The following is a 27,804-nucleotide window of genomic DNA, read 5'->3' on the forward strand; positions in this document are numbered from 1 at the left end:
AACACTAACCATTTTAGCTAACCCTTCTCCTAACCCTAACCCTTTTAGCTAACCCTTCTCCTAACCCTAACCCTTTTAGCTAACCCTTCTCCTAACCCTAACCCTTTTAGCTAACCCTTCTCCTAACACTAACCATTTTAGCTAACCCTTCTCCTAACCCTAACCCTTTTAGCTAACCCTTCTCCTAACCCTAACCATTTTAGCTAACCCTTCTCCTAACCATAACCCTTTTAGCTAAGCCTTCCCCTAACCCTAACTGGGGTGGCAGGTAGCCTAGTGGTTAGTCCATTGGGCCAGTAACTGTAAAGGTTGCTGGATTGAATCCCTGAGCTGACAAGGTAAAAAATATGTTGTTCTGCCCCTGAATAAGGCAGTTAACCCACTGTTCCCTGGTAGGGTGTCACTGTAAATAACATTTTGTTCTTAAATGACTTGCCTAGTTAATTAAATAACTTTTATTTTTAAATAGCCCCTAGTACTAGCTAACAGTTACAACAAATTAGTATTTGTAACAATGTGTAATTTGTAACATATTAAATGGATGATGGACATCCACGAATTAATACATACCAAACATAACATATCATGCTAAATTGACTCCTGAGTGGCGCAGCGGCCTAAGGCACTGCGTCTTAGTGCAAGAGGCATCCCTACAGTCCCTGGTTTGAATCCAGGCTGTATCACATCTGGCTGTGTTTGGGAGTCCCATAGGACGGAGCACAATTGACCCAGCATTGTCCGGGGTAGGCAGTCATTGTAAATAAGAATTTGTTCTTAACTGACTGGCCTAATTAAAATGTATTGGTTTTACGTACAAAACAATATGAAATGCTCTGAGATCACATTGAGCTATTAGTAGGCTAGTCTGCATAATGAAACAATCCCTAGTAAGCTATTGTTTTGACGGTGGACTGATTCTATTAATGCTCAATAATACACTGGTTTTAAGCCGCACAAACTTTTTACCCAAGCTGCGAGAGAGCACAAGGTAGGCTATAGACCTAACAGGACAGTTATATATTCAAACAATAATTTATTGGTTAGTATGCTGTTCATTTTACAATCTTCAATGTTTGAAGTTCCCACTTTGATTACTGAACAAGTAAATACATTATTGCCGCCAGCCAGCATTCTATATAGCAGCACTGCAACACTGCAGGCCTCTAGCTTCGTGAAACATAAACATTAGGGATGCACGATATATCGGTAAGCATATCGGAATCAGACGATATTAGCCAAAGATGCCAACATCGGCATCGGACCGATGTCTAGTTTAACACAAAACCGATGTCAAAGCTGACGTGCATACCTACATAACGTAGGTAGATGACGTGCATACCTATATAACGTAGGTAGATGACGTGCATACCTATATAAAACGTAGGTAGATGATGTAATGACGCCACGAAAAATACAGCGCTACACGTGCAACACGGCGTTCCTAACCGAGCCCACAATGTCTGCTGTGTGGATCTATTTTGGTGTTTCAAAGGAAGATATTTACACCGCTATTATTTCCCGAGGAGGGGAGAGAGTGAAATCGTTCAATACCACAAACCTAATTACTCATTTGAAAGTGCATCACCCCCAGACGTTCAGCAGAGAAAAAAAAGCAGAAAAAAAAACAAGCGCACACTTTCAACAACTAAACAAGTCGAGCAGTCATTTGAAAGAGTAGGAACATTTCAGCGAGACAGCTCAAAGGCGAAATCCATTGACGCCAAGATAATGGAATTCAATGCCCTTGACGATCAACAGTTCTCTGTCGTGGATGATGTTGGCTTTCCCCGACTGGTCGAGCACCTCGAGCCCCGGTACACACTACCAAGTAGGTGGTATTTTTCAGACGTAGCCCTACCGGAGTTACACTGTATCGTTGAAATGCACATCGATGAGCTACTTGCTATGGGCGTCACTGCTATTAACGTCATAACTGACATTTGGACCAGACATGTCAGCCCCATGAGCATTCTCAGTATGACAGCACCGTGGGTCAACAAAGATTTCGTACTGAGGAAAGCCATATTGCATGCTCAAGAATGGGCTGGTTCTCATACCGCTGCTGCCATTTCAATGGCATTTGAGAACATGTTTGAAACATGAACACACTCCTAGCGCCATTCGAAGAACTGACTTGAGAAATGAGCTCATCAACTGCGTCTGCAGCAGACGTGATACCCTCTGTCATGGCATTGAAACTCCTGCTCAACAAAACTGCTGACACGGACCGTGGGGTTAAAACTTGAAAAAGTCCTCTACTAGAGGCTGTGAACAAGCGATTCGATGGCATTCTCTCTGAGGCTCTTTACTGTGTCGCCACCATGCTCGATGCTAGGTACAAGGACCGCTACTTCGACGCAGACAAGAAACAGGGTTTACGTGAAATGTTACATACACAGCTGGACAAGATGGAAATGGACACAGTGACAGTGCCCACCGAGGAAGAGAGGCCACAGACGGACAGACAGAGCTGAAACTTCACTGCTTGACATGTATGATGAAATCCTGGTTGAGCATGAAACGACTGAACAAATGAACAACGAAACAGCACAGCAGGTAAGTGAAAGAAATAGGTTTTGATTATGTTTTACTGTTAATGGGGACATACGTAACTGCCAACAAAATAACCTTTTGGTTAGTGTGCGTGTGTGTGTGTGTGTGTGTGTGTGTGTGTGTGTGTGTGTGTGTGTGTGCGTGCGTGTGTTTCAACTATTTAACTGCACAAGAATGCTTCAAAGGCCGCTAAAATGTTAAATATCGGTTATCGGTATCGGGTTTTTTGGCAAAGAAAATATTTGATATCGGTATCGGCCAAAAACTTAATATCGGTGTATCCCTAATAAACGTTAGGCTTAACATGAGAAAATTACGACCAAACACTGTGGACTACCTCAGCGTTTATTTGTGAAGATGAAGTTGGCCATTTTTTATTGATGTCATCATGTAGCAACCAGGGACCTCACGAGAAGAAGAGATAGAGCCATCTTGAGCCCCCTATCTATGTGGCCTAGTGTGACTCCATGAAGAGAGTCAACTGACCTTAAAGGCAAGCAGATATGACTTAGGGAATTCAAATATGAATGGCCAGAGCATAGGGAAGAAAGTTGTCTGGTCACAGTCAATACGGCTCAGAGCTTCAGGTCTCTTTGGGCCAAATCAAAACATGTGTCCTCCTGCTTGTGTATGTTCAACAACTGAATCCAGAACCTGTAACTAACTCTTAAGCTGTCTTTTTAATTTGACCAGACAAGTTAGTTAAGAACAAATTCTTATTTACAATGACGGCCTAGGAACAGTGGGTTAACTGCCTTGTTCAGGGGCAGAACGACAGATTTTTAGCTTGGGGATTTGATCTACCAACCTTTGAGTTACTGGCCCAACACTCCAAGCAATAGGCTGCTACGTGCCATGTCAATGGGTAGTGGGTAGTCCGAATCCATTGCATTTAAAACTGTACCTATGGGAGAGTGACTGTAGGGAGGATTAGTAGTGCACCATATGGGGAAAAGGGTGCCATTTGTGATACAACCTGTGAATATCTGATATCTCAAGATCTCAAATAACTTTCATGAGAACAAACTTTCAACCAGAAAAAAAAAGGGAGAAAAATTGAAAAAGCTTCTAGGAACATAAAGTGCTTTATATCAAAGGTAAATTAATGGAAATCAAACATTGGATGAGTCTTGTGCACAGGAGAGTGTCTGGGAGGGAATAGCCAAATACCATTTAAATAATAACAACAAGAGAAGGGAAAAAGAAGCAAGTGGCTTTGAAAGTACCAATCTGAGAAAACATTTACATTAAAAACAGTTAAAAAGCAATGACGCGTACTGCATCCTGTGTGTGTTGACCTATCAGAACATCACACACAGAGTTCCATGAGATAAGGAGAAGTATTGATATGGACCGGTTAAGTAGGAATTGTCTGTCTGTGTGTCTGTCTGTGTGTCTGTCTCTGTGTCTGTCTGTCTGTCTGTCTGTCTGTCTGTCTGTCTGTCTGTCTGTCTGTCTGTCTGTCTCTGTCTGTCTGTCTGTGTCTCTGTCTGTCTGTCTGTGTCTCTGTCTGTCTGTCTGTCTGTCTGTCTGTCTGTCTGTCTGTCTGTGTCTGTCTGTGTCTGTCTATCTGTGTCTGTCTGTCTGTGTCTGTCTGTCTGTGTCTGTCTGTCTGTGTCTGTCTGTGTCTGTCTGTCTGTGTCTGTCTGTGTGTCTGTGCACCAAACCTAGGTGATCAACATTCAACCACAAGAGAATGAGTGGTGAATACCAGGTGATGCGGTAGTATACGTACCGGATAGATGGGTTGCATTTTATGTACACTAAAAACAAATACAAATCCCCCACCCCCCCATGATGATAAACCCTTTGTGTTCCAAAACATTCTGAGATTATCTGAACGGGGGTCGTCAGGGTAACCTGCTTGCTTTAAACTAGAGAGTAGTCTCTGTAGCCAATGGTAACGCATACTGCGGGCAAAGTGATACTGCTTCACTGGTGAATTACATATCAAGAGTTCATGTCATGGGAGGGGATAAAAGGTCAGTGGGTCAAGCTCATCAGGTTGACCTCGAATTTACTCCAGTTAATTGTACGACAAAACAACGTGAGGGTGTAGCGCAGAGCAGAGATGAAGCTAACAGCGCTATCGCTAACCCATTACTTTGGCGAGGACATATCCCCTGTACCTTTTCTTTTTATATTTCTTAGCATGGATTTGACCTAAGACTAGCTTTAGTTTACACACCATTTGTCCACATTTTAAAACACACACAGAACCAACCAAATAAAGAATTTACAGGAATCAGTGTTGGACACTATACAATACGAACTAATATTAGAAACTGCTAAAGTGTATGATTATTTTACTTAGAACGTTCTGGCAGAAAGCTGCCACACATGATGATTTTGCTGGGAAGTATGTAATGTATTGAAGGGGTAACTGGTTGCACTCCTTGTAATGTAATCTATAGACGATATTCAGTAGCAAGTAGCTGGAGAACGGGTGGGTACAGGGTGCAACCAATGACACAACACGGCTGCGCAAGGATAGCCCTGCTCCTTCTGAGGTGCACCTCCACCCAGCTGTCTGTCTGTCCATCCTTGTCAGCCAATCTTGGACAATGATGTTGGTGATCCAACCAACGACGGACAACAATGTTGGTGTGCGGATAGGTGGTGGTAGACCAGATGGAGGGACAGAGGGGGGAGTCATCCCAACCCCATCCCAAAACCCCAAGTAGCCGCCCCTTAGGAAACTGTCTTCTTCCCAGTCAGATCGCCATCCTTGGAGATCCTGTCCAGCCGCATGTAGGGTTCGAACGCAGAGGATCCACACCCATACCCGGATGCCAGTTCATGATGAGCACCCCCTAGCAGTGGCATGGAGAAGCACAGTGAGTGCGACGGCGGCACGCCCAGACGCGACGAGGGCGGAGTCCCACCCAGGGAGGGCAACGACAGCCCGAAAGTCCCGCCCATCCCATGAACGCCATTTCTCGGTGGTGTGCTGCTACCCGGCGAGGAGGAGGAGCCTCCGGGGCTGCCCAAAAGAGAGCCGTTTCCTGGGTGGTGGGTGCCCAGTAGGGGGTTGGGGGGCTGGGCGGAGAGGAGGCGCCCCTGCTCAAGGAGGCGCAGGATGTTACAGGTGGCCAGCGACTCGGAGGTGGAGGAGGAGCGCTTGTCAGAGTCTTTGGTTGTGTCTTTCTTCTGCTTGGTACGACGGTTCTGAAACCACACTTTGACCTGGAAGGACAGAAGAAGGGAGAGAAATGCTAAAGGGTTAAAACATGGTTTTATTAATGAAATGGTTTGGTTCACTAAAACAGCTGACAACAGGGTAAATAATAACTCTTACTTATGTACCGTTAAAACCATACAAACACATTATATTTTGTCACTTATCCAGAGCAGTTGGGGTTAAGGGCCTTGATCAAGGGAACATTGACACATTTTTTACCTAGTTGGCTGAGGGATTCGAATCAGCGACCTTTTGGTTACTGGCTCAAAGCTCTTAACTGCTAGGTCGCCCCAGACTCTTTCTCACTGATCATCTTAGCCATCACTGGATTTCAGTTCATTCTGTTAATGAAACTTTAATCCAGAAGTCCCATTGAGATGTAAAAGATCACATTTTCAAGGGAGTCTTTGTCAAGAAGGCAGCTCCAAATTGAGAGAGTTACCAAGGACAGGCTTTCAGTGGAGGCTAAGGTAAAGCACATGATATGCCCACAGTATGCACACGTTGGTGACACACGATACAAAAGTGCCTCGCCATCCATACACCCACAGACACAAGCATCATACATACAAAGGCAATCCCAAGTACACCTCATTGGATCAACACTGTTGTTTTCCTGACTGGGTTTTACCACGATTGGATGATTTTACCCTCATCTCTCTCACTAAGGTGCCTGATAGAGACTGGGGGGAGGAGTCCGTGTGCGATTGGAATGGAATGGGGACCTTGTCAGCCAGTGAAAGTTAGTTAGTGAATCTGTTTTTTGTCTATGAGTGCAAAGTATACAACACATTTCCCAAGTATGACAAAACTATAAGCACAGCAATAGCTTTGAAGGGAATATGGGGGGCTGGTGTTTGCTAAACCTGTTTCGACTGAGAGTCTAAGCAAGGACAAAGTGAATTGTTGTGCTGTGCTGTGATAGGTAGACAAGGCTACACAGTCAACTTCTCTACACAGCACACTGCGTGCCATTCGTGAGGGTAGCTCACTGAACATTGACTGTCCTTGTTTCTGGATGTTTCATTGATGCGCGAGTGCTTTAATGTATAGCGTGTGTGTGTGGAACTGTAGAGTTGTGGGGAGGGGGGGGGCAAGGCATATGCCACACACACAATACACAGGGAAAGGGGGGTCAGGGGAGATCAGATGCTTTTGCTCAGACACACGTCTTTGGGTGGACTTGGGTCGCCTATGAATTGAATTATCACCGATCTTTGCATGCTCTCACAAATGATTGGCCTTAATAGATTTCTGATTGATTTCTGATTGTGCTGTGACTTGGAGGTGGTCTATGCTTAATTGTACAAACTTTTTTTGAGTCACCCTCCTCCTGTGATTGGAGCATCCCCTAACTATGCTCTCTCTTTCGTTGCAGTTTTCGCCCTCTGCCTCCTTTATAACCTGGAGCAGGAGCACAAGACGCAGGCTGTCGGTCCAAACAGCGAAGGTCTGAGCTGCAGCGCTCTGGTCGGAGCCAACTCTTTGAGACAATTTATGTTTGATCCAAAAATGTGGTCGGAGGCGCTTTATGGATGGTGTGACGCAGGCCTAATTGATGCTCTATGCCACGTCGCCGTGCGCCTCTCAAATGTTGTAACAATGCGGAGGGCTCCGTGTAGCTCCGCATTTGCATGATTGGTTGACGGTAGGTGAGGGCGGGAGGTCCTGTATAAACACAAACTCACCTCCTTGACAACTTCATTCACAACAGCTCTGCTCGGCGAAGCGCAAGAAGTATGAATGCCCTGACTTTTGCAGAGACCATATCACCGCAAATGCTGCACGGCCAATGCGGACGTCGGATTGACCATGCAGCGCCTTTAAGTGGCGCCTGACCTAAACATAGTTCGCCCTGCGTTCAGAGCTGTCATTGTTTTTGTTGTAGGTCTTGCTCCAAGCGTCACTCCTCATGCTCCCCCGTGCCAGCGGTGATTGTGGCGCCGCCAGGCAGCTGTTATTCATATTTTTGATCAAGTTTCGCCTGGTGAATTGTATTGCTCATGACACCATTCAATGGGTGACCTGTCATGACACCATCCAATAGGTGACCTGTCAGGAACCTGTGATTTGTTGTATAAGAATTTGCCCCAAACATAACGCTTTGTATTCAGGACAAAAAGATCACGCAAACACGAGGCATGTATTGGAATATTTTTATTCCCTACAGGCCTCGTTCTTTTCACTGTCATTTGGGTTAATATTGTGGAGTAATTACAATGTTGCCTATCCATCCTCAGTTTTCTCATGATCAAAACCATTAAACTCTAACTGTTTTAAAATCACCATAATTTCCTTCTTCTCCAGCAACTGAGTTAGGAAGGAGGCCTGTATCTTTATATTGACTGGGAGTATTGATACACCATCCAAATCCTAATGAATAACTTCACCGTGCTCAAAGGGATATTCAGCGTCTATGTTTTTATATTTACACATCTACCAATCGGTGCAAATCGTTGCGAGGCATTGAAAAACCTCCCTGGTCTTTGTGGTTGAATCTGTGCTTGAAATTCACAACTCTATTGAGGGATCTTACATGTAGGATTTTATTTTAAAAAATCATGTTAACAATTATTATTGAACATGCAACTCGTGCAATGGAGGAGATCTTCGTGGGCTATACTCAGCCTTGTCTCAGGGTAGTAAGTTGGTCTGTTGACATCCCCCACAGTGTCTCCTGATCCCCCCCCCCCTCAGCCTCCAGTATCTATACTATAAAAGTCTATGTGCTGGGGACAGTCTGTTATATCTGGTGTAATTCTCCTGTCTTATCTGGCGTCCTGTGTAAATTTAAGTACGCTCCCTCTAATTCTCTCCCTCTCTCACCAGTCTTAGCGTCAACAGCGAAGAGGCGACTCCGGGATGCTGGCCTTCCAGGCAGAGTTCCTCTGTCCAGTTTCTGTTCTTTTGCCCATCTTAATCTTTTCTTTTTATTGGCCAGTCTGAGATATGGCTTTTTCTTTGCAACTCTGCCTAGAGGGCCAGGATCCTGGAGTCGCCTCTTCACTGTTGACGTTGAGACTGGTGTTTTGCGGGTACTATTTAATGAAGCTGCCAGTTGAGGACTTGTGAGGTGTCTGTTTCTCAAACTAGACACTCTAATGTACTTGTCCTCTTGCTCAGTTGTGCACCGGGGCCTCCCACTCCTCTTTCTATTCTGGTTAAAGCCAGTTTGCGCTGTTCTGTGAAGGGAGTAGTACACAGCGTTGTAGGAGATCTTCAATTTCTTTACAATTTCTCACATGGAATAGCCTTCATTCCTCAGAACAACAATAGACTGACGAGTTTCAGAAGAAAGGTTTTGAGCCTGTAATCGAACCCACAAATGCTGATGCTCCAGATACTCAACTACTCTAAAGAAGGCCAGTTTTATTGCTTCTTTAATCAGAACAGTTTTCAGCTGTGCTAACATAATTGCAAAATAGTTTTCTAATGATCAATTAGCCTTTTAAAATTATAAACTTGTATTAGCTAACACAACGTGCCATTGGAACACAGGAGTGATGGTTGCTGATAATGGGCCTCTGTACGCCTATGTAGATATTCCATAAAAAAATCTGCATTTTCCAGCTACAATAGTCATTTACAACATTAACAATGTCTACACTGTATTTCTGATCAATTTGGTGTTATTTTAATGGACAGAAAATTGCTTTTCATTCAAAAACAAGAACATTTCTAAGTGACCTCAAACTTTTGAACAGTAGTGTATATATCTTTATTATTATGGCTCTAGATTGCAGGGAAATAAGCTGTTTTGGGTATTTGAAAAATGCTAAATTCTCCAACCCCACAGCCATCCTCGCATACTTTCTGCCCCCCTCAGATTTTTGTGGTACACGACACCCCTGCATAGTATTCACATGCTCTGCGTCCATCAACGCATCGCCTGTTTATTTTGAGAACCCTGCTATCTAATCCAGCTAAAAAGGGAATATGGCCATTGGTACAGCAGACTGAGCACCAAGCGGCTTCCATTTTGCAGCTAGACACCATAAAGTGTTCATGTAATATTATTAACGTTTCACAACAATTTGCTGATTTGACAGTCAGGCAGAATAATGTAAGGATGTGGCTTTGAACATGCCATCTCTCAAGTCAGTGCACACGCCGTATAGCCTAGCCTACACACGGAGGAGGGGCTATTGTGGGTTGCGTTCCAATGGCAACCTACTCCTTATATAGTGCACTAGAGAATAGGGTTCCATTTGGAAAGCATCAATGATGAGTAGGACCTAGCTAACCTATATGATTAGCAGCAGCATGACAAGTACAGGACACACACAACACAATACGACCAAGGGCTGAGCTGCTGCATTCACATCACACACAGCAGTCACAGAGAGGTCATATGTATATAAAACATGCAACCGATGGCAACCACAGGACAGAAACCTCCCCAGTCCCTACCACAACTCTCTCTCTTTAACATTTACTCACACACATAATCTCTGGTAACCTTGAAGAGAGAGGGGAAATATTCAGACACTCTAGGAGGAGGACAACGGAGGTAGAATCAAGAAAAATATTAACTCGGTTAAAAGAGTCTGACTGGACAGGTGAAAGCTATATGATAGAACTGTTGTTTACAGGGTTGGGGTGCATTCCATTTCAATTCCAGTCAATTCAGGAAGTAAACTGAAATTCCAATTCTCTTCAATGCTTTTCAAATCAGGAAAGTGTGGAATTGGAATTCAGTTACATTTCTAAATTGACCTGAAATGGAATTGACCACAACCCTGAATAAAACTGTTGTTTACACCTGCGGTCCTGGTGGTTAGTTAAGTCTCAGGACGTCAGGTCACCGTCGTCTCAGCGGTTCCATTAGTATGTGTATAATGAGATTGGGAAGGGATCTTCCCCCGCTGAGAAGGACACTGATGCCACATCTTAGACATAGAGTAAAGACCTGGGCCTCAATCCACATAGTCTCTGTCTCGTCTTAACCCTCTTTATGTATATAGTGCATCTGCCTAAGCTAAAAAACACCACTTCCCACACCAGGGTTTCTCAAACCAAAACCTCAGATGGAGTCTTGTGTCCCTAATGCCTCCCCATTGGGTGAAAACCCACAATCACCGCTCTCCGCCTCCTCGGTGGGGCGTGGCTTAGCCAGGGACTGAGATGCGGGGAGGCTGGAGGGGGCCGGGCCGTTCATATCACAGTCGTCCGCTTGAGGAAAAACCCTGGGGTTTACAGGGGACTACTACAGGAGGGAAGGGGGGGGGGGGATTATGAAAAGAGAAAGAAAACAAATCTCTACCCTCTCGTACAAATACACTATTGGAAATAAATCCATCCTAATGAGATCCAGGGTTCAGAGCTAGGGCAGAGATTACAGAGAGAGAGAGGGGGGAGAGCGGCCTGGCAATGACCTGGATTTGCCCTGCAGCTCTCCCGCTCCTCTCTGCTCTGCTTGGGCACAGCCGGGGCACAGCCAGGGCAGAGCAAGGCTGGGCAGGGGTGGTTAGAACAGAGGTAGGAGAGGAGAGGATAGAGTAAAAGCAGAACATTCTGAATAGCTGGACTGCTACAGGATAGTAGGCCTGTGTCCACTACTACACACTCCATCTCACAACACAAGGGTTAGAGTAGAGCAGGTAGGGTAAAACAGAGTGTGCAGGTCAGAGCTGGATAGTCCTGAGTCCACTAGTACTAAACACTGCCAAACCACAACAACACAAGCAGAAAACAAGCAGGGATGGAGTGGTGTTAGTTTGAGCCACCTGCTAGGGCTAACTAACCCAGGGCAAAGGTCAACTGGGAGTCCATATGTGAGTCTACCGAACTGAAGCAGCTCAAGAGATGGATGTCACACTATTTACAGTCACATCAGCAACGCAACACCGGCTGGCTATACATGCAGACAGATAACCGGTGTCATGAATCGTTCTGATTGTGTCTAATGAAGACATCAAACCTACACATCAGAATGATTCATTAGAAAATGTAATGCTATAAAAATACATATATAAAGGATTAGGCTGGCCAAAATGTGGTAACACTTTTATCACCCTTTGTGTAGGATGACTTTGTTTCTAAGCCTCCATATAGTTCTTATGAAGGCTTTATCAATGCCCTATAAAGCTACTAAAGGCTGTAGTTGTGACCCAATAATTGGGTGTACTAGTGAGAAGCTAGTTAATCTCTTAAAAGAGAGTCTGTGGGGTGGAAAAGCCTAGCTCCATTAAGCAGGACGGACACCTGCTGACAATATTTCGAACACTTTCTGTGACCCTGGAAGAGGCTCAATGTTCCCCCGCGACCCCGCTGATCCTACACATGTGATGAACATCAGACCGCCTGGCCTCGGTCTAGGAGTACAATGACTTCGTTTTCTATAGCAAAACTGTATGACTGTATGGCCCTTTTCTATAGGGAAACTCTATGGTAACAATGACTTTATTTCCTATAAGAATACTGTATGGTAGCAATTACAAAATGTTCTCTATGGAAACGGTACGGTAACATTGTACATGGGTGAATATGACAAATGTTCCTTTTCCTTCACAGCCCTTCTCTCTCTATCTCCAATCCCACATTCTGTTCTAACACCTGGGACCTCATCCAAACACGGCCCCAGTTTCAATTTCTAACTCTTACCCCCTATATCTCCTACCCCCTATATCTCCTACCCCCTATCGCGTCATCTTTTTCACTTTTTTTCACCTGCTCATCCTCTCGCCCTCGTGCCCTTGCTCCTTTGCCCTCATCCCTCCCTCCCTCAATCCCTCCTTTGCATTACTGAAACACATGTCCAGGCAGGTTCAGCCAAGGGTCGACCCCATCTTAGCCACTCACTGGTAGATGTAGCTCCCTAATCCTCCTTAGCGCAAAAGCACTTGGGACTATTATTAGGCCCTCTGCTCCGTGCTCTGTCCCCCTCCCCATCCCGCCCACCCCCCCAGCCCGGGGGTGGGCCAAGCCCTTCGTCCTAAGGTCCTATGATGTCAAGGTTTAGATAAACCAATTCGGCTTGTTGTTCTTGCTAATCCAATGAGATAATTGCGTTATGCTATTTCCCGGTGAATGAAATGAAGGCCTTGCACACATGCACACACACATCCTTCAAAAGAGATTTGTTGCACCAAAAGAATATACATTACGAAAGCGTTTTGGAGACACCAAACAATGGTTGTGTAAACGTTTTTTGTGCAGATAATATCTCTGATGTATCACAAAAAAATATCAGTTGTGTCACAACGTTGTGTCAAATGTGTTGAACGTCAGTTTTACAACCTGAGACTGTACAAGGCCAGAGTAGGACATCAATCACTGGACATAAAATTCCTTAAACTCTTGATCACACTTTTAAAATAATGAATAGCCCGGCAATGAATAGACAATGCAACAACATTTGTAACTGGTTTAGGCCCACGTCTGTCTGTCTCCCTTCCTTCCTAAAAATGTGTCCTACTCTTTCAGCTTTTATACAATCCCTGCCTCTGTCTCGTCCTCTCTCTCATTCTCCTACATCTGTAGGACTACGTAATGCCCTGTGCCCTCCGTGCTCCAGACGACTAGCCAGACAATGTCTGGGAGTTACTGAGAACAATGCACAGCGAAAGACATTCAGATACACACACACACATACACTACATGGCCAAAAATATGTGGACGTCCCTTCAAATTAGTGGATTCGTCTATTTCAGCCACCGCCGTTGCTATCAGGTGTTTAAAATCGAGCACACCACCATTCAATCTCCATAGACAAACATTGACAGTAGAATGGCCCCGTACTGAAGAGCTCAGTGACTTTCAACATGGCACCATCATTGGCTGTTGTGAAGTGGAAACGTCTAGGAGCAACAACGGCTCAGCCACGAATTGGTAGACAACACAAGCTCAGAGAACGGGACCGCCGAGTGCTGAAGCGCATATCACGTAAAAATCATCTGTCCTCAGTTGCAACACTCACTACCAAGCTCCAAACTGTCTCTGGAAGCAATGTCAGCAAAATCGCTGTTTGTCGAGAGCTTCATGAAATGGGTTTCCATGGCCGAGCAGCCGCATACAAGCCTAAGATCACCATGCGCAATGCTGGATTGATGTAAAGCTCGCCACCATTGAACTTTGGAGCAGTGGAAAAGCGTTCTCTGGAGTGATACATCATGTTTCACCATCTGGTAGTCCGACGGACAAATCTGGGTTTGGCAGATGCCAGGAGAACACTTCCTGTCCCAATGCAAAGTGCCAACAGTAAAGTTTGGTGGATGAGGAATAATGGTCTGGGACTGTTTTTCATGGTTTGGACTAGGCCCTTTAGTTCCTTAAGGGAAATCTTAACGCTACAGCATACAATAACATTTTAGACGATTCTATGCTTCCAATTTAGTGTCAACAGTTTGTGGGTAAGGCCTTTTCCTGTTTCAGCATGACAATACCCATGTGGACAAAGTGAGGTCCATAAAGAAATGGTTTGTCAAGATTGATGTGGAAGAACTTGACTGGTCTGCACAGAGCCCTGACCTCAACCCCATTGAACACCTTTGGGATTAATTGGAACGCACACTGCAAGCCAGGCCTAATCGCCCAACATCCGTGCCCAACCTCACTATTGCTCTTGTGCCTGAATGGAAGCAAGTCGCAACAGCAATGTTCCAACATCTAGTGGAAAGCCTTCCCAAAAGAGTGGCAAATCCATATTAATGCCCATGATTTTGGAATGAGATGTTCGACAAGCAGGTGTCCACATACTATGTACATACATACATACACACACAGAGCGAGACAGAGTCTGAGAGAGAAAGGAGAGAGAGACACACACACTCAGACAGACACACACTCAGACCCCTGCTTTTTGCATCCTTGGTGATAGCCCAAGGCAACAAATGAAAGTCCCGACAGCAAAGCAATAAATGAGTGACAACAGCACAGACTAGTATATGTGAAGAATCTCAGGTTTTTTGTATTTTTCGTATTTTAACCTTTTTTTCTCCCCAATTTCATGTTATCTAATTGGCAGTCTTGTCCCATTGCTGCAACTCTTGTTCGAACTCGGGAGAGGCGAAAGTCAAGAGCCATGCGTTCCTCGAAATATTTCAAAAATTATAAGCATTGTACTTGGGACAAATCATTCACTAAACCCTAAACCTCAATTAAATATTGTAATAAATAATGTGGACATTGAGCAAGTGGAGGATACTAAACTGTTTGGTGTAACCCTGGATTGTAAAACTGTCATGTTCTAAAAATATTGATACAATGGTATCTTAGATGGGGAGAAGTCTGTCCGTAAAAAAAGTGCTGCTCTGCTTTGTCAACAAAACAAGTCCTACAGGCCCTAGTTTTGTTGCACCTGGACTACTGTTCAATCCTGTTATCAGGTGCCACAAAAAGAGACTTAGGAAAATTGCAATTGGCTCAGAACAGGGCAGCACGGCTGGCCCTTGGATGTACACAGAGAGCTAACCTTAATAATAAGCATGTCAATCTCTCCTGGCTCAAAGTGGAGGAGAGATTGACTTCATCACTACTTGTATTTGTGAGAGGTATTGATATATTGAATGCACCGAGTTGTCTGTTTGAACTACTGGCACACAGCTCTGACACCCATGCATACCCCACAAGACATGACAACCAAAGGTCTCTTCACAATCCCCAAATCCAGAACAGACTATGGGAGGTGCACGGTACTACAAAGAGTCATAACTAGATGAAACTCTATTCCACATCAAGTAACTCATGCCAGCATTAAAATTAGATTTCAAAAACAGATACAAATACAGCGGGGGCTGTGAAGCAACAAAAAACAAAGACACATGCATACAAACACGCGATAAGAAACACACATGTACACATAGATTTAGTGTTATAAATATATGGTAATAGAGTAGAGGCCTGAGGGGACACACTTAATATGTTGTGAAATCTGTTATGATAATATTGATTTTTAAATTATTTTTTAAATGCATTACTGCTTTTTTTTGCTGGACTCCAGGAAGAATCCATAATAAATACAAATACAAATGTGAAAATCCCAAAATGAGGTCATTAAAACTATATACCCTTCTTTAAATTATTGAATTGCAAATTTCAGTTTGCTTCCCGGTTTGACTGCTTCAACTCCAACTGACCCCAAAACCTGCTCTAGAAGCCCAACTGCTGCTGTTTCAAAAAAAAGAAGAGAGACACTGTACTACAGTATATATGGAAACTTTACATAGGCCCTGGAGTTATCCCTGGTCCGGTTATTCAACGTGGCTAGGGAAAACTCCTGGCCCCTGCACACATATGGCCACTCATGTACCCGTGGTGCACTAAGACGGTTACTGTGGGTCGGGTCTAAAGAGCTGAGCTCCCCAGAAGGAGAAGTGACAGAGGGATGTTTGTCAGCAGAGAAGGTATTAGTAGGGATGTCTGTGTGTATAGGATGTATAGCAAGCTGATGTTTCAAAACAGAGGTGTTATGCATCTTTTTTAATATGTCCTCGATCCTATCTCCTCACAGGGCTTTAGTAAGATTAGGATCAGATCCACTCTCTGGGTCTCTGCTCTCTCTATCTGTCAGTCCCTCTGCCTCTGTATCTCTCTCTCTCAAGCGCGAAGATCTAGGGTCAGTACAGCATAGAATAAATGAGCCCTTGTTTCGACAGTTTGTTTCCAGCATTTCATATCTGTTTTTATCTTGCATTCAGTTCTGCAGAATACAGGGTTGGAGGTTGCATACCACTCTAGACATGATCAACAATACACACACAAGCACTTACTGTACTTCACACACAAGTCTCTAAAACAAACATGGTTGTGGATGTTTTCCAGCAGCTCAAACGGCCCATCTGATTGTGCATGTTAGCAAGCTTTGCTGCCTTGAAAGATCAAAATACATCCAAATGTTTGGCCATAGCTGCTCGCTAAAAACATTTTGTCACTTGTCCCAGCCCGGGATTAAACCAGTTTTAAACACCCCCTTCCACCATTAAATCCGTGGCTTTTCCACAGATGGGCAGCAGAGAACAATATATTGATACATTGCAATGTAAGTAAAATGGTCCCTGGTGATGGTAAACTCAGTTGGGATGGGAAGAGTGTTGGGTAGGTAAAGAGAGGTTTCTGGGCAGCTATATGCATAACTGTCTCATTTCCCATAATCCAACCAGTTTTGAACAATAAAATAACGTAATAGTCAAGTTGAAATAACATGGAAACTATGTTGACACAACTTCTTTATGTCCAAAGGGGTTGAGAGCCTGTCAGGTGACAGATTACGATATATTGTCATCATTTAAACAAGAGTAAAAAGATAAACCCTCATTCGCTTAAGTATTTTGTAAAACATAATTGTTTCAGTCTAGACCATCATTTCAGTCAGAGGGAAAAGTCATTTCAGTAAATGGTGCTAAAAGTGTTGTCCTACCATGGCCACCACTTACCAATAAGACATCTCCATTCCTCCTAGGGCCACCACCCACCAATAAGACATCTCCATTCCTCCTAGGGCCACCACCCACCAATAAGACATCTCCATTCCTCCTAGGGCCACCACCCACCAATAAGACATCTCCATTCCTCCTAGGGCCACCACCCACCAATAAGACCTCTCCATTCCTCCTAGGGCCACCACTTACCAATAAGACATCTCCATTCCTCCTAGGGCCACCACTTACCAATAAGACATCTCCATTCCTCCTAGGGCCACCACTTACCAATAAGACATCTCCATTCCTCCTAGGGCCACCACTTACCAATAAGACATCTCCATTCCTCCTAGGGCCACCACTTACCAATAAGACATCTCCATTCCTCCTAGGGCCACCACTTACCAATAAGACATCTCCATTCCTCCTAGGGCCACCACCCACCAATAAGACATCTCCATTCCTCCTAGGGCCACCACTTACCAATAAGACATCTCCATTCCTCCTAGGGCCACCACTTACCAATAAGACATCTCCATTCCTCCTAGGGCCACCACTTACCAATAAGACATCTCCATTCCTCCTAGGGCCACCACTTACCAATAAGATATCTCCATTCCTCCTAGGGCCACCACCCACCAATAAGACATCTCCATTCCTCCTAGGGCCACCACTTACCAATAAGACATCTCCATTCCTCCTAGGGCCACCACTTACCAATAAGACATCTCCATTCCTCCTAGGGCCACCACTTACCAATAAGACATCTCCATTCCTCCTAGGGCCACCACTTACCAATAAGACCTCTCCATTCCTCCTAGGGCCACCACTTACCAATAAGATATCTCCATTCCTCCTAGGGCCACCACCCACCAATAAGACCTCTCCATTCCTCCTAGGGCCACCACCCACCAATAAGACCTCTCCATTCCTCCTAGGTCCACCACCCACCAATAAGACCTCTCCATTCTTCCTAGGTCCACCACCCACCAATAAGACATCTCCATTCCTCATAGGGCCACCACTTACCAATAAGACATCTCCATTCCTCCTAGGGCCACCACTTACCAATAAGACATCTCCATTCCTCCTAGGGCCACCACCCACCAATAAGACATCTCCATTCCTCATATGGCCACCACCCACCAATAAGACATCTCCATTCCTCCTAGGGCCACCACTTACCAATAAGACATCTCCATTCCTCCTAGGGCCACCACCCACCAATAAGACATCTCCATTCCTCCTAGGTCCACCACCCACCAATAAGACATCTCCATTCCTCCTAGGGCCACCACCCACCAATAAGACATCTCCATTCCTCCTAGGGCCACCACCCACCAATAAGACATCTCCATTCCTCCTAGGGCCACCACCCACCAATAAGACATCTCCATTCCTCCTAGGGCCACCACCCACCAATAAGACCTCTCCATTCCTCCTAGGGCCACCACCCACCAATAAGACATCTCCATTCCTCCTAGGGCCACCACCCACCAATAAGACCTCTCAATTCCTCCTAGGGCCACCACCCACCAATAAGACATCTCCATTCCTCCTAGGGCCACCACCCACCAATAAGACATCTCCATTCCTCCTAGGGCCACCACCCACCAATAAGACATCTCCATTCCTCCTAGGGCCACCACCCACCAATAAGATATCTTCATTCCTCACATTGTAGAATGTATAGCTTATGTACAGCCAAGTTCAAATTAAAAGGTAACATAATGAAAGCCATTAACATTTCTCGATGTGAAAGATAATCATTAGACCCTGTCTACTGTGTGTCTGAAATGGCACCCTATTTCGAATATAGTGCATTCTTTTTCAAACAGAGCCCTATGGGGTAGGGCCCCTTTATATAGGGAGTAAGTCGCTGTTTCGGGCACACTCTTAGACTATGGTGTTTTTCAAGCAAGCTGAAAAAGCCTACTCGGTGGATTGATAGACGTAATTGAATCACGTTTAAATATTGGAGGAGAAAGCAAGTGGACGGGATGAAAGGGCTCCAAATTGTATGGAGGTATTAACCGAGGGTCAACCCAAAATATACTTGTAAGCTTAAATGTAAAACAAGGGTCTGAGAAAACAATTGAGGAAAACCAAGCAAGCATAATTTTGGGATTCAGAATCAGAACCACCCAGAAATGTTATTTGAGTATTTTGCCTGCTGGGTAAGTCAGTTCTGCTAAACCGAAAAAGAGGAGTCACAGTCATAGCAGCTGTAGAAAAACCATTACCATGCCTTTATCAATGTATCCCCTGATATAATATGAATTGTCATAATGGAGAGGTCTTTGAAACATAACTGGTGAAGTCAGTGGATGCTTCATGCTTCGCTGGTCTCAATTATCGTGTTCCAAAAAAAAATTAGAATACTGATTTGCAAATGATGAGAAACTTTCACCAGAGCTCAAGTAACTCCTCTAACTGCTAAAGTAACAGGTCTCCTCCCCTACAGTGCCTGTGAACCGGCGGCGTTTAGCATGCTAGGAAGGTGCACCTGGCGTAGGCGATACTTAGTAGCCGCGCAGACATCCCAAGACAACCTCCATAGCGTGCCAAGAGTGCGGGGCTCCCCGCCGCGTTACGCGGGAAGGGGGAGCCACCTGCTGGGCTCTGGGGAGAGGCGAGGTGTTTCCTGCGTGAGGGAGGATTTTACTTGAAATGTTATTCATCCCCTCTCAAATAGTTTGCTTTCATGAAGCTCGTGTCTCTTGGTGAACTCAAAGCTTTTACGCACAACTGGTCTGGATATTAACTTTGTTTTTACTGCGAAACTGTTTAGGTTGCCCAAAGCAACACCTCATTGAATAAGTTGTCTTACATGAGGCTATTATTATAAGGATGGTTTATTCATGTCATACCTAAACAAACCGTTTGATGTTTAGCCTATCACGTGAACGAACAGCAAAAATAAGGACATTATCATCATGACATTTTGGCTAAATGTAAATGCAGCCTGTAGCTCGTTGCCTGTGGAATTTTGATAGTGACCAAACATATTCGAGTTACATCTTTGTCAACGCCTATATCCCGAAACACTAGCGCTTAGGAATCCGTCAACTTTGGAACAATAAACTATTTACGTGAATGACATCACATTCCCCACTGGAAAAAACGTGTTTTCAAGTCATTTCAACAACAACCACAGCAACAACAAAAATGATTGAATGTGATGATGTTCGATTCAATTTGGAATGCTGATTGGATTTGCAAAAAGTCATCAATAAAGGCATTTTGTATAAGGGAATTTCGTATATGTTTCACTAAACTTTTAACGTAAATCCAATTAAGTGACATTTAGTTGTTGATTTCACGTTGAATTCACGTTAGTTGGCAACTCAACCAAATGTAAATCAAACTAGATGTTGAACTGACGTCCGTGCCCAGTGAGTGCAATATCACAGGTCAACCCCCATTGAGGTGTGCCTTTGATAACTTAATAAACATTATAAAAACGACATGTTTTAAGCCCAATGAAGCCTTTCGTGACCGAGATTTCGTGGTGGTAACACGGAATATAAAATAGGCCTACCAATGTCTAAATTGAGTAATTTGAGCTATATGTTACAGCACAAAACATGCTTGGCTAAATTAGGCTACATGTTATTACGTTGTTGGATGCACTAAGGTTCAGGCTAAGAGCCTATTACATTTACTCGATTACATTTTGATATTAGGCTATTATCTCTTGACAAATCAAGTAGGACCTAGTATAGCATTTGATGAATTCAATCATTTGTAATATCTACTTCATCCGATCTTTTTTAATCGAAAGAAATCGACGAGAGAGTGCGCATTTACATGTCTCAGTAGGCGCTAAGTGAAGAGACGTTTGATGTAAACACTCGTTGCCGTTACCAAACCATGCAGAGGCCCACATCTACATAGCTAACAGCAAAAATAGGATTTGTGATAGCCTTGGGTTGAAGTTTACTGGAATATTGTGCTAGATACTAGATATAACATTAAACGTTTTGTTTAGTTGGATAACTTGGTGTGACTTCACTTCGAAATATATTGTTTGTTTGGATGCCAAAGTAGACATGTTGACAATAGTAATAGGTGAACATCCTATGAGGCTGCTTGGACACTACAGAATCAGAATATTGTGGATCCAATGTATTGCATGGTGCTGTAAAATGAACTTGACTCTGACTGGAAATTTGGAGAGGATGAATACGAATGAGGTTGCCAAAACGCAATCAGAAATCAGAGTATATTTTTTTCCCAAATGTGCATTTTAGGTCTCACCTCCTCCTGAAAATCGTGTTTCTGACCATCAAAGTATAATGTTGCCTTTAGTTAAGCTGAGTTAGTACTATAAATGATTCATAAAAGCTATTATTACTACGCTCAATCGTACATTTCACGACCACTCGCTCTCAAAACCGATAAGCAATAAATTCTCAAATGGCAATGCTTTAAAACGCACTGTGTTGTGTGTAAGTGGACCTGCAAATCAAATCACTCGTTTTAAAGCCTTGAATACCAGCAACTCATAAAGATACAGCTAAGAGCCTCGAGGCCTACTCGAACAAAGTGAACATATAAACTCTGAAATTTAACTTCACCGAAACATAAAAAGTGAAAGTTTTTAGAAATGACAGAATGATTAATCGCCTAATGTGGTTGTTCTTTGTTTTTTGGGGTATTTTTTATTTTAAATTCGTTGATTAGGGCTTATATGCAAATTTTCTCCTGGGACTGTACAATGTTGTAAATGATCAAAACAATCAAAGCAAAATATATTAGCAGACGAAGTTCACAATTTCAATGGACACAGCTTTAAGAAATTGCTCTAAAATGCTCCAACACCTTCTGGGTATTGTTTTTAATAGCCTCCAGATGAAATGTTTTTTTGTTTTTACCTTTATTTAACCAGGCAAGTCAGTAAAGAACAAATTCTTATTTTCAATGACGGCCTAGGAACAGTGGGTTAACTGCCTTGTTCAGGGGCAGAACGACAGATTTTTACCTTCTCAGCTCGGGTATTCGATCTTGCAACCTTTCGGTTACTGTGCAAAATTATGACTGACAATATTGACTATAGAAATATATGATTATTATAGTTTTAAACAATCTGAAAGAATGGCTGGGTAAGCTGTAGGCCTCACACTACTATGCCCTGAAGAACATTGCATGAATGTGGCTGCTTGCGTCCCAAAGGTATTAGCTTGCTTTCCTCGTCTCGTCTCCTCTCCATCATTGCCATTGATCTGTAGCGGTTATCAATTCGCTGGACAATTCTCCATTTTTATCAGCTATGTTGGCTACAGCTAGCCTATGTGTAATTGTTCCGTTTTTGCTGTATCTATAGAATATGTGGATTATGTGTAAATTCTTCGTTTAGATATTCTGCCTGTATAAATTCAGTTTTGTGGTTAGCACCATTTCACCAGGTCAAAGTCCTGGTACATATAAATGTACGTGGCGAATAAAGGTGATTCTTAACAGTGGTCAGGGAGATGCAGTTTAACTGGAGGCTACTTGGTATTGGACACGGTCCTTACGACAATAGGGCCTACAGCGTATTTAAGAAGTGGTTTCATTCACACGAACCCTTTCAATCTTTCATTTTCAGGAATGGATTTATGGACGACACATTGCGTTAGGTCTAGCCTACTAAATGTATTGTGGAAATGATGTTATCTTGACATGTAACTAGTTTAGTTATATAGACATAACTCGTATAATTGGATCAGAGGCAAAGTAATGCATCAGTTGACATAACAAATGAGGCCCTATTCTTTCACACCATGTTGTGTGTTATTCTCCATCCTTGCTCAATCATTCATGTGGAGGGCACTGGCTATAGCAGCTTAGCCTACATCCATCTGTCCCTTGTTACTGTTGTCTAGACTAATGTTTGTTTTATAGGCTACAACCCACGGGTATCTACAACAAAAAAGTTTAAATAACACAAATACCTGTTATTATTATTAGGCTATTATTAGTATTGAATACTTACTGGAAAGCATCGAGGTGGTTATGTTGTTTGGTTTATTTACATGAGACGTCTGGCGATGGAGCTACTGTGAATTCCCGCTAAGAAAAGTCAGCACTGACAATATGGACTCATGGATAGAACCCAAGAATGGAGCCCTTGCGCAAATCCTAGCCTATATCATGATGACCATTGGAGTTTCCAAAAAAAGACATTGGTTATGATGTTAGATGTACACGTCGTGCTTTCTCCTTAGTAGATGCATCTCCATGACAAAAGTTGGGTGTAAAAACATCTGAGACATTATAGAATGTGACTGTGCACAGCGATGAGTTATCATGATAGCCTTCCTTAAAAAAAGCATACCTTTCAATCTAATATATAGGCCTACAATCGGGACTCAATGTTACCTATACAAGTTGTCTTTATTGGCACAATAGGATATCAATATATTATCGATAATGCACCACTTCTGAAGAAATAGGCGTACACTGTCAAATGATGTATGTTTCTTACCTGTGTTTCGGACAGGTTCAGCTGCCTCGCCAGCTCAGTGCGCTCGCGGCCGACTACGTACTGGCAGCGCTGGAACTCCAGCTCGAGTCGGTAGAGCTGCTCGGCGGTGAATGATGTCCGCGTTCGTTTTGGCCTGTCGAGGTCCAGACCCTTTGGCAACACGATCTCCCGGATGGTGCCCTTGGCATCTGTGGATATACAGCCAGACACCGTGTGTGAAATGTCCCAAAGTCGTATTATAGTTGCACACACTGTAGTAGCCTACCAATGTCATTATTTTTTGTACCGACCAGGAAGATATTGTTAAACATTGTGCTCCTACGCAATATATATAATAATAATCTCTTGACGTGATCATTGTTTTCAGTATGAGGACATTGACATCTAGTTGTCTTCCTTGGAAATATAGGCTAGTCAAGTTTGTAGTAAAAAATAAATAAAAGGGGAAGAAGTAATAGATGGATAATATATTGTAAGAATCACAATATCCCTAAATAAAACTCAATGCACCTTACAGAGATAACAGGCATATCCGTTCGTTAGATAGATAGATATTACGCGTAAAATGCCTTAGAATAGTTCTTCCATATTTTCAACTGAGAGTAGGCTATGGTCCTGTAGTGTGCTGCAGTATGTAATGGTCCTAGAATCCACCCTAGAATCCACCCTGGAGAATATAGTGTGCTGCAGTATGTAATGAACTGGACATAAGTATGGTATACCATTTATTTTTATTTTTATTGGAGAATAGGCTACCTCTGAGTTTCACACATTCACCATAGTAGCTTGCTTTTTTTTTGCCGTGTTTGGGGAATATTCTCAAAAAGTTATAGCCAGAACAATGAGAACTGAAAGATACTTCCCTATCCCATTATTAAATTATAGGCCTACCGGTACGTAATTGTCTGTCTCAGCGCAAGTAGGCCTACATTTTTGGAGAGCATGTTCTCAGAGTTATATTTCAAATTAAACCTCTGCATTTGCCATGGGTCCTAGAATCCACCCTGGAGAATATAGTGTAACCGGCTAGTTGACGCATCAGTACACAACGTTAAATATAGACATTTATGGGACAACGTGAAATCGTTTTGTTCAGTAAAACATCATGAAATGTCTGTTTTTATATACAAGTATGGAATATGCCTAAGATGCTATTTATGCAATACCAAAAACCTATTAAGTGCAAAACATATAGACTAACCAAGCTGGGTCCCACCATAAAATAAATATGTCAAAGGAGCAGTAGCCTAGATCTGTCGAATCATGTTGCGTCTAAATCTATTTCAATTCCTCAGCAAAACTTAAATGTAATCAAAGTTATAGAAGATATAACAAATCTGAATTTCTTGAAAGAATATAACATTATATAGGCGTACTGCATCATGCGTAACCACCGTATACTATTTGAAGGGTTGTAGGCTATACGTAGGGCTGATGTGGTTCATCCACATAGGCCCTACAGCCAATATATTGCACATTTCATGAGGAAATAGCATCTATAGGGCCTATACGGCACGGTCTCTGCGTAGAGCTTGTCCAACTTCCATGCAAGCATCCATGGTGTTAGCACGAGCTATAGAGACCCGTTCCAACATTGTGCATATTTATCATTTCTAACTAAACATCTACTCATTCATAATACCCAATATTAAAATCCTCAAAATGTACAACTTTGCAGCAGGGCCTTTCAAACGGTTTGCACGCACATCGAGACTTTGCACAGACAGACCCGCCTGACCTTTCTCTGACCTCGGCTTCTCAAGCGGTACCTAGCGCATTCAATCATCAGCTTTAAAAACAAATAGTGACACCGGGTATTGCGAGCTTGGTGTCCCGAGCAACTCTGCCAAAAACGCTCAACTCGCCCTCACCACATCTAATCAATCTCAGTCTACCGCCGAGGCCGTTCACTTCTACAATTACCCGGCTTTCTGTTTAGATTTAGCCCCGGGGCACGCGCAATGAATTCAATTATGTAGACCTTTCCTGTAGGTGATGTGTATGATCATCGTTGTTCAAATGAAAGGTTAATTTATACATTTGGTGAAAATCAAATGTGCACAAATAGGGGGGTAACTGTTTTTTGTAAGAAGATAATATTAATTTATCAGTGTTTTTGTGGGCTAATAGTTTGGTGATTAACTGATATATGGTGTTACGGTATCCATGACAAATATTCATCTCACATTGGTGTGAGAACTATCCGGGTAAGGGGCATGGATATGCTATTTTAGAAATAAGTGGTCAACTTGAATATTATGAATAGGCCAACAAGTTCAAACGTTTCAAAAATAAACTGTTTTTTTGCTGCTCACTATGACTATTTACTTAGAAAGCCATATTCATAATTGTGATATTATCTCACTAAGGATTAAACAACAAACAAAAAATGCATTACTTTAGGGTTTGTTGACATTGACATTGTAATGCATTTTACAGCCCTGACTAAAGAGCAGTGCAAAGAGACGTCATTACGCTCTGAACAAAACTATTGAGTTGCATTCAATTAATTTATATTCTAAGTCAGTCAGTCACATAGCCTATAACTACTATAGCCTATTTGACATGAACTAAGTATTTTATGTCATTTTGCACACACCTTTAACAATTTCACATGTTTTACAAACTGTTTCTTCTTTTTATTTTCTGAAAATGCATACTCCTGGAACTATTTTACTATATTTTAATACGCATTAGGAAGGTAATTAGTAATATAACAAATATGCCATGGTGTTGTTTTGTTATGAGAAAGGAATGTTGTTGACGGGATCTCCCCCCCACAATGATTATTGTCATAATTTACTACAAACTATTGAACCCTTATTGTCATCATGGCTCATACACTTCCAAGATTTTTGGACATGGTGAAATAAACTATAGAGATATCAGTTGTGTGACTCATGCATAGAGTAGGCCACTAATTACACAATTATATATTTGGAAATTGAAAATAGTAACTTGTGTTTTGTTTCATTCTCAACACATTTTTTTAAAGAAGTTGTAGATCCTAAGAACCACAATATATATATATATATATAGCAATATAAATATATACAATTGTTAAAATAACTATTAAGTTAGTCTACACATTTTGGAGAATTCCATCCAAAGACGGCAATAGGGCTAGAAAGGTGGGGCTCAATTTATTTTAATCTAAGAGAGCATGGACAACATATTGCTTAATTTTGAGTAATAATACCTTAACTCAAACAAAGATAAAAATGAATAAACCCACACAGAAGTACACATGATGGGTTGTGTGTTTTTTTTTAAGTAGTTTGTTTGCCAATCATTACTTATAATTTGTTGATTCATATAGTACAAAGCAGCTACTGCTATTATTATATGTTATCATTATCTCTAAGCTCTACTGTACATTTTAATTTCAGATGTTCATCATTTTCATTCAAATTTCGTTAGATTTTTTTTTCTTCTTCTAAGTATAGCAAATTTGTTTCAAAAAGGTATCAGGAGCCAGAATATAGGCTAGCTATATATTCCTTTTGTATATTGGACATAAATAGTATTATATCTTCATCTGCATATGAAATACCTTATTTGATTGTATTTACAATAAATCACTGCAACTATTTGTTTATTTGTAAGCGTAAAAGTATTATAGAAGAAGTAGCAGTGTAGTAACATGGCCTAGTAACCTAGTAGTAGTAGTAGTTGTTGTAGAATTAGGCTATTAGTAGTTGTGATTGCAATAGTGGTATATTTGCAAATGCATTACATATATTAAATTAATGTAATGGAAATTCTCAAATATTAAGAATTATAAACACCTGATTTTGTTCAGTAACGTATGCAAGACAATATGTGCCCTCTTTTTGCAATATAGATTTCCATTTTCGCCACAACAATAATAAATTATATTTCGTTACTAACCTCGAACTAAAATCCTCCGGCAGTAGTCTGGGTCCACTCCTAAAAGTTTATCATGTCCGTCTTCACTGGAGGAGGTCGGGGTGGAAGCCGATGTACCCGGGGTATCGGTTGTGCTCTGCACCGGCGACCTGCCCCCAAGTTCGGTATGGCATTTGTCTATCACGTCACGGCACTGAGAGTTGGATCCAAGGCGGTGGTTGTTGCGATCCTCGGCGATCTCATCGCCCATATTCGTGGCTTGATCGAACATCGATTTGAATATTGGTGTATAGATCTTCTGTATTCTTCACCTCGCTATTGGGCAGTTATTGCTACTCTTTGCACCTTTGCAGACCATGCCCCAGAGTAGATCC

The 27,804-nt window shown here is 42.5% G+C and overlaps 1 protein-coding gene across 1 annotated transcript; it reads right to left on the bottom strand.

Moving 5' to 3' along the window:
• Nucleotides 1-4,103: 4,103 nt before the first annotated feature.
• LOC139379404 (ventral anterior homeobox 2) lies at nt 4,104-27,774 on the bottom strand. The gene is made up of 3 exons (XM_071122212.1): nt 27,452-27,774; nt 23,561-23,748; nt 4,104-5,739 (listed from the first exon to the last, which is right to left on the bottom strand). Exons 1-3 carry the CDS (start codon nt 27,699-27,701, stop codon nt 5,245-5,247), a joined length of 933 nt encoding a protein of 310 aa, XP_070978313.1. The 5' UTR covers nt 27,702-27,774; the 3' UTR covers nt 4,104-5,244.
• Nucleotides 27,775-27,804: the final 30 nt, after the last annotated feature.

Source organism: Oncorhynchus clarkii, chromosome 21, assembly GCF_045791955.1.
Source record: "Oncorhynchus clarkii lewisi isolate Uvic-CL-2024 chromosome 21, UVic_Ocla_1.0, whole genome shotgun sequence".
Taxonomy (NCBI): Eukaryota; Metazoa; Chordata; class Actinopteri; order Salmoniformes; family Salmonidae; genus Oncorhynchus; species Oncorhynchus clarkii.